The 10,506-nt window shown below is 35.4% G+C and overlaps 1 protein-coding gene across 1 annotated transcript; it reads left to right on the forward strand.

Annotated features, from left to right (window-relative positions):
* Positions 1-2,696: 2,696 nt before the first annotated feature.
* Positions 2,697-9,522, forward strand: LOC128555879 (uncharacterized). The gene is made up of 4 exons (XM_053539666.1): positions 2,697-3,527; positions 3,639-3,868; positions 6,118-6,137; positions 9,347-9,522. Exons 1-4 carry the CDS (start codon positions 2,697-2,699, stop codon positions 9,520-9,522), a joined length of 1,257 nt encoding a protein of 418 aa, XP_053395641.1.
* Positions 9,523-10,506: the final 984 nt, after the last annotated feature.

A 10,506-nucleotide genomic window follows, 5' to 3' on the forward strand; every position in this document is an offset into this window, starting at 1 on the left:
CACATTTAAAGAAGTATTAACTTGTCACTGACAAATTCAGCCAAATGCTCTTTAGCCTATTGCACACCTTAGTTGACAGTGTATATCTGTAAACAATGAGTATATGACACATAAGCCAAAAAAAAAGAAAAAACAAACAAACAAACAACAAATAGAAATAGAAATTTGCAAAAGTGTGCGCATTCTGAAATTACATCACTGTACCTATCAGCAAAGAAAATAAGACAAAAGGTTAAAAATAAGTTAACAGCGGCACTTCCTTCGTTCATTTCAACATATCTATGCTTATTGATTCCTTTATTTACTTTGTAAATACGTTTTTTCAAGGAATTTTTATGCAGGCAAATTGTAATTTTCCGTATTTTTATTTTTTAATATTCTCTTCGAAGTTTACGTAAAATACATGAACGCTCCCTTGTCCAGGCGATTCACGCGTCGCAGTATGGTATATCTGCGGTGTGTTCTATTTATAGAAAATGAGATAGGTAAGTAGGTCATGATAAGAATAGAAATAGAAAACTTGACTTACAGAGTAACCTCCCTTATCAATAAATCGGATCAACATTTTGACGAAATTGTAAATAAACAAAATATGTTCTGCTCTACAAATAAGGAGAGGAAAGACAGATAGCATTGTTTTAAATCACATAATAAGTTGCATTACATGCATTTTTTATGTTTTCTTTTTGCCATTTTTTTGTTTATTCACTAAAATCTATTGTGCAATATCGTTGATCCTTTTACAAACTATTCACTGTTCAGTTTATCACTCCGAAACTATTCATTACCATCTTTACAGGGTCCGAAATAAAAGTGTATCCCATATACTCGACGCCGCCTTCAGGGCGGCGTCGAATAACCCTATCAAAATCTTTTATTGACGATAAATTTGAAAACGAACTGGAATATTAACAAAAATTATACATTCGTTTTACTATCCTCGAAGTCTGAGTGCTGTTTAATTTCAATGGCATTTTTTCATATTTAAAAAGGAACTAAGGGAAAACATGAAAAGATGGATCATACGGTTTTAAACATTTATTGAGATGTTTAAGGACGATTAAACAGTTAAAACAGTAAACTGTTAGCTGATCTAGATATTATCAAATATTAATACACTTCATTTAATATAAACTAAAAGATCCGTGTTCGTATATTAACAAGTGAAAATATGTTTTGCTATATTGACATTCTGTAGACTATTTACATACAAATATCAAAACTATATCGGTTAAGAGAGGATTCAATATAAATACACCATGCGTTTCTTATTTTGTCTTAGCGTTGACAGAAATTGAGATGTATAAAGAGTGAAAGTTATTGCGAATTTGTCATATGCGAGATATTTCACATCGTGTTTGCAGTGTCATGTATACTTGAAGTCGGGGTCCCGATGTAAGCTGACAGTGGAATATGATTAGGCAGATCACTGGTATATTTTAGAACCAGGCTTTTAAAATGAGTCTGGTATTTTTCGCAGTTGCTTTGCTCTAGGAGGATCTTGTTATAGATTGCTCTCAGTTTGGAGCAGGAAGAGTACTTTGTGACGCGACGTCAGAGTGTTTCCTATACAAAAAGCCGCCGTTTGTCGATGAATTTGTAAAATGTCAAAGGTCGAAAATGCATCACTGGATTCAATAAAATAATGTGAACAAGAAAGAAAAGAAACTGTTAATCTAAGATCAAGTACTTTCAATAAATACATGGTTAAAAGCACGCATGCCACACTTTTCAAAGCTTTGCCCATCACAAATAAGCCGGGTATTAAATTTGTTATTATTTATAGCGTTCTGTCAAAATTAAAGCAACCAAGATTTTACAGTTAGGCGTGTCTAAAAATGCTTTGAAAATTTTGACTGACTAAAAGAAGAAATTGTTTATCACTCGGAATATTACTTATAGTTTCTTTAATGTTGTTCAACATCGGAACAACTAATTGTAAGATTGTACTACAAACAACTGGCCTTTCAAATTCTTTCCATTTCAATAACTTAATATCAGTAATATAACTAGATGTTACGACAGAATTAATATGTAAGTCAGGGCATCAACACTTCAATAACACTAGTAATAAAAAACACTTAATATTGATTAATCGTCTTACGAAAATAAGAAATTCTGCCTTGCACGAAACGAGTCGATTTTGTACACAAAATTTAGTTATATCATTGAAATTAAATCATCAAATAAAGTGAATTCCATGTTGTAGTAGTTTAACTCATCGTGGATAAGATTTCAGGGACATACACTCAAGGACTTTAAAAAGTCGCATCCATATAAATATTACGGCAATTGTTCGTTTCTTGCGCATTGTGTGCAATTTGTTGATATTGTCCGTAAGTATTGACCTGGCACTCATGAATATTCCGTATGTTTCCGTAAATTAATTCTCGGTGTTCGGACCTAAACAGCGAAAACCACCGAAAATCCAATGCTATATATATATATATACATCTTAACTGATAGTACGTCACATGGGAAAATAGCAGTAAGGGCAACCTCTAGGACAAGCAATCTCGGGGTTGCGTGTTCGAGCCCTACGTCTGGCCATCTTTTTTTTTTTTTCTTGTTTTTTTTTGTAAATTTATTAGGCGGGAAAATTACCACACTTATCATGACTTTGTGGTTCATTCATGTAAAGGAATGCAGTAGTATTCGACATTCTTCTATGTACATGACACTGCGCCGTTTTGAAAATGTCGAATAAAAAATCTTTAAAACATCTTAGATCTAAAGACGAATTATTTGTCACCAACGTGTCCGAGTACTTCAAGAAAAATCCAGGACCGGACAAACGTTCAATTATTCAACGGACAATCCAAGCAACTGGCGTCAGCAGACGAACAATTTACAGACTGTGGAAAGAGCGTTCGAAACGAGCACCATACAAACCCGTTGATGGTTTTGACGAGTCTGTCATAAGGAACAAGATTCATGAATTTTACACGTATAGCCGTCAGCTGCCGACTTTGAAGAATCTTTTGACAGTTCTAAAAACAGAAATTGGTTTCCCAGGCAGTAGATGGTTGCTACGTAAAACGCTGCGGAAGATGGGTTTCGTATGGAAAAGAACAACCGATAACAGAAAGGTTCTTATAGAGAAGCCCTCCATTGTGAGACAGCGACTGGCATTTTATGCTAAGAAGAAAGAGCTGGAAGACAAGGGATACTGTCTTGTTTACATGGACGAAACCTGGATCGACACAGCCTTTACCGCCAAAAGATGTTGGCAACGGGATGACCTGCCGGGTGTTATACCTCCTTGTAACCGCGGACAACGGTTGCTTGTTGTTCATGCCGAAAGCCGCAACGGTTTTATCAAAGGAGCTCAACTGGTGTACAAAGCATCATCCTCATCTGGAGACTATCACCATGAAATGAACGGGCAAAACTTTACGAAATGGTTGAAAGAAAAGCTACTTCCAAATCTACATAGCCCCAGTGCGATCGTGATGGAAAACGCAAGTTACCACTCAATGCAAGCAGAGAAGTTCCCGACTTCTAGTTCTAGGAAGCAGGAAATTAAGGTACATTGTAATTGATTAAACTTGAAATAAATCCGTGTAATAAGAAATAATCTTTTTTTTTTCAATTGTATTTTGCACTTTGAAATACTTTGTCTTTTTGTCATTTTTCAGGAATGGCTTCGAAAACAGAACATTGCCTTTGACGACGGCTTGTTGAAACCACAACTTCTTGATCTGTGCAGACTGCATAAACTAGAACCATCATACTCCGTGGACCAGATCATACGACGTCATGGTCATGAAGTCCTGCGTCTCCCGCCTTACCATCCTGATTTCAATGCCATAGAGTTGATTTGGAGCCAGTTAAAGATCCTTGTTCGCCATCGGAATTTTACTTTTAGGTTAGTATAATATCAGACGAAAAATTTTCACTGTTAGCATTTAAGAAAATGTAACCCTTTAATTTTACACTTGCGTTGCTTATACATATGTGTGCCTTTCCATCATTTCAGACTTGATGACACACTGAATCTAACCAACGCTGCCTATGCGGATTGGGGAGGATAGATGGAGAAACGCCTGTGATCACGTCGAGAAGGCGATAGAAAAGATGATGGCATGCGATCATTACACAGGTAATCATCAGAATAGAATTGTCATTAACCTGGCAGATGACACGACTTATTATATTGAAGGAAGTAGCACTGACACAGCCAGTATGGGTAGCACAACTGATACCGCCAGCGAAATGGAATAAGCAGAACTTCTGTTGTTTTGTACTGTTTATGAAAATAAATATTATATTGCGAATACAAAAATAATGAAATAATGATAAAAACACAATTAAGAAACGTTAAATAAGGTACATAAATTGATATAAGAATAAGGCAAAAGAGATAAAATTTCAGTGAAATAAAAAAAATGGAATGAAACAAATCAAATTCGATCCCATGATTACGTGCGCAGAAGGCAAACAATTTACAACTACGCCAGCGCACCATTACTATACCATATTAATTATTTCGGCAAAATATAGATTTCTTGATGATATAAATAACCATTGGTAATACGTAAAATAACGAAAACGCCCGAAAATATCGGCGAAGATTAATGAGTGCCAGGTCAATACTTACGGATAATATTTATCTTTTTTTTAATCTGATCAAATATGTTGCTTTCATACGTTATATGCGATATTTTAATTCAGACGAGGAGCTCGTGCACATGCAAGCTATCTACTAAAACATTGAAATGACAGTTGCAATTACAACGCGTGAAGCAATTCAACTGACTTCAGATGAGGCTCTTTTGCAGTCATTGGGTGTAAAGTATACATTAGTCTCATGTTCCTTGTTTCTAGTGCCACATATCTAATAAAATTGATGGTTTTACTTCCTAAGTCGATTAAAAACTCATGGACAACATTTTTTACGAAAATCCCAACAGTGTGTCAATTTAAACGTCTATTTAGAATAAATATTATATACGTTCATTCATGTCAACAGTGATTTTTCTTAAACTATTTTACTGACGCGCAATAACGAAACAAGATCAAAGATTATTCAGAAATTTCTGTATACTAACACTAAACGGACATTTCATGCATCTTTGATCGGCGTTACAAGTTAAACAGACCACATTACAGATATTTACACGGGCTTCACGAGCGGAGGTTAGGCCTTAGTTATTACAACATAATGACATTATTTATTAGTTATTACAAATATTTTATACATTTAAAGAAACCAACAAAACATGGCATGGTAGATAAGATTATTATTTATTCATTCAACAACATGAGCTAAAAGGTATTATAACATACAAGTATGAATTAAATAAAATTTACATATACACTACTAAATTCTTTGGCAAAAAGGGGGCAATCCCGCTCAGTCTATCACAACTAGCTGGCGACCCCGGCCGCGGCGACCACGACCGAAAGGCAATGAGGCTTGCACCCATCGCGGCAGTTATCATAGTGAGAACTGAGGTATGCGCACATCAGAGGTTGGTGTCCCAAAGAGATAGGCAGTCGGATCGAAGGCGTACAGGCATGAACTTAATCAGTACTAATACGAAAGACTGTTGCAAGGGCAGGGTAGCCGAGTTCGAAATGAAGAACCAGCCCAATAGAACCAGTTTGATACCTTAGGAAAATTTACTTTTGTCAGTTTGTTCAGATGTGGCGCTTTATTATTAAAGTCATTGAGTGTAAAAATATACATCAGTGTCATATTTTTTTTCTAGTGCCAATCACTGGACAGTTTACGTCACCTGACAAGTTATCTACCAGAGCATTGAAATAACAGTCGCAACCATGAGGCGTGAAGCAATTCAGCTGGCTTTGTAAATGACTTGTTATCAAATTGACGATATCGCTATTGCTGCCGATGGCTCAATATAATAGACAAAGCACTGTATTGTTTATGTTTTATACTCTTTCGGTTTGATTGAACAAGGAATCGTTTCGAAATACACTATAAAACAAACACGTTTATTTACGTGGTGTAGCATGTCGTATTGATAACGGCAAATATTACATAACTTAATTCCTAAATATATTGCTAACAGTAAATATTCAAGAACTTTCAATTCTTAACTATTCAACAAACCTTTCATAGTTTGATTCAATTTTCGTTTTCTTTTGTAGTTACGTTAATCAACATAACAGTCAGTGTTATGTTGATTAAAACAATTATAATTAACTATAACAAATCAGCAACAAACAGTTATGTGTATGAATTCAAGCTGCCATATCTTTTTCAACAGTGGTCCGATTTTAAAAATTCTTTGAACGTTATGAAAGGCTTGAGGATGGCTTCCATATTAAAATTAACTTATTGTCAGGCATTCCTTGCCCTTTAAGAGGCGTGGTAGATACACATGTAAACACAACACTATTACTTTGAAAGTCCTACTTAATATGTTAAATCAGAAGGAATGCGCAAAGCGGTGTCAATATTTCAAGAAGACAAGAATGTACAAAGCAGATATAAAACGTGCGTGCAGCGTTTTTCAATGTATGGATTATTGTTTGTGAACAGAAGACTAAAACAGAAGACTAAAACAGAAGGGAATAAATATGTCATTCCTTCGTAACGACCATGATGCTCTAAGTTTCAAACAATAATTATCGAAAACGTGTAGTTTGGTGACAGTAATGGTCGGTCTGTTAGTATTTTCAAGAACGAAATGTTCTTCTCTATTTCCTACAAGACAAAAGAATTCAATGTATAATAGCTGGCTGTATAAGATTAATAGGTGTGCGTTAGAAAAGAACAGTAAAGGCGGGAGGGGCACCTGGCGTATTCCTCCGCCAACAAAAGCTGGAATAATCGCACTATCACTTAACTTCTACATTCAAAATGAAAAAAACAATGTTACAAAAATGACAGACAGGCTTTAAGGACCTTTCTTATTGCTCAGCATGACGCACGCGATCTGATATCGCTAGCTACTTCTCGCTTTTCAGGTCACCCACTTCCCACTAACCAATGTAGGTTCAAGCCTCGTTTTGGGTGTAGAATCTTTCATGTCATGGAGCAATTCAATTGTCGGTGGGTCTACGCAGTGTCCGCCTGTGATGAAACAATGCGGAAAACAGAAATGATGTCATGGAGTTTAAAAGGCAAACAACTATAATGAGTCCCGATTTAGTTTCACTGTCTGTAGCGTATCAATGTGCATTTTTTTACGTAAGTAAGAAGTACACTATAAGAAATAGTGTACAGCTAATAAGGTATGTACCTTTATAACGTTTAGCGTAAAACAATTAAATCTATTATCCTGATAAAGCTTAGAATTTATCATGGTGGTAGATGAATGCTGTATTTGGCAAGTACAAGGCTCTTAATATTTATAACATTAGCGATACTCATCTGACCGTTATTTAGTGCAATAGCTCTACTTTTTTCGAAAAGTCAAGATAAAATGTATTCAGTGAAATGTAATGAAACGCACAAAATGCTTCCCCTGCCACAAGGACTAGATTGAGTGGATCTTTAACATGAAATAACGTTGATTTAACTACACGATACAACAGAATCAATACAGTCAAGAAGAAGTCCAAGTGCTGTGCTATAAGGAAATTAATTGAACGCATAAATCCAACCAAATATTGATAATTGTAGAATTCATTTATTAGTGCACTGATTTTTTAGTGCATGTACATGATTGCAGCACTCTGGTATGACTTTTTTTAAGTATTTATCCAGATAAAAAGAAGCGAAGTAACATAGAGCTAGTTACAACGCGCGAGTCTGACTTGCTTTAACAGAAAAGATCATTTAAATGATGAGCAGATAACAAATTACATTTTTAATCAAGATGCCATAAGGAAAGACAATAAACAGCCGTATTAACTTCTACTCGTTGTACTAGAAATGAACATACATTGTGTTCGGATTAAGTGACTTTCATATAAACAACGGTGTATTCTAGAAGCAACTTGTACAAATTCCAACGTACTAATGCTGTCTCACTGAATTAACACGCCATAGAAATGTAACATGATAACCCATCCAGACACATTACAATGGTACAAGGCTTCCCTGTCCTAGAGCTACCAATTAATGGGGGGCCTCCGTGGCCGAGTGGTTAAGGTCGCTGACTTCAAATCACTTGCCCCTCACCGATGTGGGTTCGAGCCTCTCTCGGGGCGTTGAATTCGTCATGCGAGGAAGCCATCCAGCTGGCTTAGGGAAGGTCGGTGGTTCTACCAAAGTACCCACTCGTGATGAAATAATGCACGGAGGGGAACCTGGGGCTTTCATCCACCATCAAAGCTGGAAAGTCACCATATGACCTATAACTGTTTCGGTGCGACGTTAAACCCAACAAAAAACCAAAACCTATTAATGGTGAGCGCCAGGAGAGGTAGCTACTAGTGCCACTTTTCACGTTTTTGTTATGATGTGGAAAGGGAGTGAACACCCGACCTCCCGCACATTAAGCGGGCACCTTATCTCTATGCTTGGTTGCGGTTTATGCTTCCGAGTGATCTTTTCACAAATTTTATCATCAATTGACAAAATGCTTACATACTTCTAATATTTATCATGTAACTACTATGCAAAGTGCCTGGTATCACTTGCCTGATATTTCTTTTATATCAGGCCAACCTGATATCAGAATTTAGCTCCTCCCACATTGACGGGCTACTTTTTGACTGAAGCTGCTTATATCATTGAATAATACAGGCCTGTATCTAAAAAGGATTTCTCTCTATTTGTTCTGGGGTTTTTATCTCACTCTGTCCCTCTGGTCAGATCGCTCTGTGTCTGTACCAGCAGAGGATGAATTTCGCGCCCTGTGAGACTGCGTTTGCTATTATAAAACGCATTCGAACGTGTTTATCATGAAAAGGGCGCTATATAAATCTGGTATAATACATAATATGAACAATGTAATCAAATAAGTTTTTCTGCAAGTTTAGTGAAAAGTTTAATTACTGAATTTTTTTTTTTGTTAAAGGTTTTATCAAATATATTTTCCAATACCAATTCCTTGAAAACAGTAACAAATATATGCTTAATAATATATCAACATAAAAACTTAAATCATCTATCGTCTGCAAACAACAAATCAACAACAAGACCATAGAATACAGTAAATTATTCAAGAAAATTTCTTAAGCTAAAACACCTGGTAAAAATGTCAGACAGTGACTTCAATCTATAGATATTCAACTACAAAATGCAACAGGAATAGATGTAAAAGTGTTTAAAGAAGAATTTTCGTTTGACCCTATTTTTGATGAATCATTTGAAGAAGCTGGTAGTAACTTTAATGGCTGATTCACAAATTTCTGAATACGCCGCAATCACAATGAAAATGTCTGAGAAAAAAAGATGAAATGTTCACTGCTGTCACTCATGTAGAAAGTAATGAAACTGTAGCGATTTCTGAGCAAGAAGAAATGGATACACATTGTCAAGCTCTTGAGACATGTGATGACGTTACGCGTTTTGTTGATGTCAATTTAGAATCTGTTAAAGAGTTTAACACTGACGAAAAAAAAGACACAATGAGAATAGTTGACGGAAACAAGGCGTAACTAAAAAAATGAAAGCAGGAAGATTCACGAAATTCCAATGTCCGAGCTAGATGAAATTCTTTCCATGTTTATTCTGGCTATCCGGAAGGAAGACGAAGAGGATTATCAACCGTCCTCCCTGCGACAGTACACGTCAGCATTTGACAGAGTTCTCCAAGAGAATTATACGTTCACAATCGGAAAAGGGTCAAAGCAAGGCTTTTCTGTTCTCAAAGAAACCATGACAGTAAGAATAACACTTTTTGTATAAACGATACACTAATCCTTTTTTTTAAAAACAACGTTTTTAAAGATTTTCACTTCCATTTATCATATAATATGTATTCTCTTCGTTTATGATTAACTCTTTTGCTTTTCAAGACAGACATTTCATGCTTTTGTTGTCAATAGAGGATGTTTGTTACTGTATTTTCCGGCACATCGACAGTCTATAAGGTCGTTCTTTAAAGATAACTAATAGTAATGTTTACAAAATGGCCTTTGCTTGGTATATTCTGAAAAGTAACCGTGTTTTGCACTATTTTGCAATTTTTAAACAATTTTTACCGTGCCGTTTTTTATAAATTTTGTATAACTTATGGTATCTCCTCAAGCTCAAGTTAAGACAAATTTCAAAGTGATAGCCACTATCCAAAACGTTTGCAAAGAACTCATTTTACCATTAATTTCAATAAAAGAAACATCAAACTATTGGTAACAATTATAAAACACAAAATAAAAAAATATCATTTTTTTCTATGGTGCCTCAAGTAAACGGATTTAATGAGATAGAATTCATACTTCAACATTGAAAAAATAAGGTCGAATGCTGTTTTTCTGTTTTGAATTTTGCTTACTCCATTTAAAAATAACCTTAGGGCAGACGTAAAACCTACCTAAATTTCATCCACAATATATAATCTAAGAGTGAAAGCAAAATAGAGAACATTCACCGCGTGTAACTCAATATTTGTAAAAATGTGTAACTCTACCCCTTCTGTTTAA

Source organism: Mercenaria mercenaria, chromosome 3 (genome assembly GCF_021730395.1).
Source record: "Mercenaria mercenaria strain notata chromosome 3, MADL_Memer_1, whole genome shotgun sequence".
Taxonomy (NCBI): Eukaryota; Metazoa; Mollusca; class Bivalvia; order Venerida; family Veneridae; genus Mercenaria; species Mercenaria mercenaria.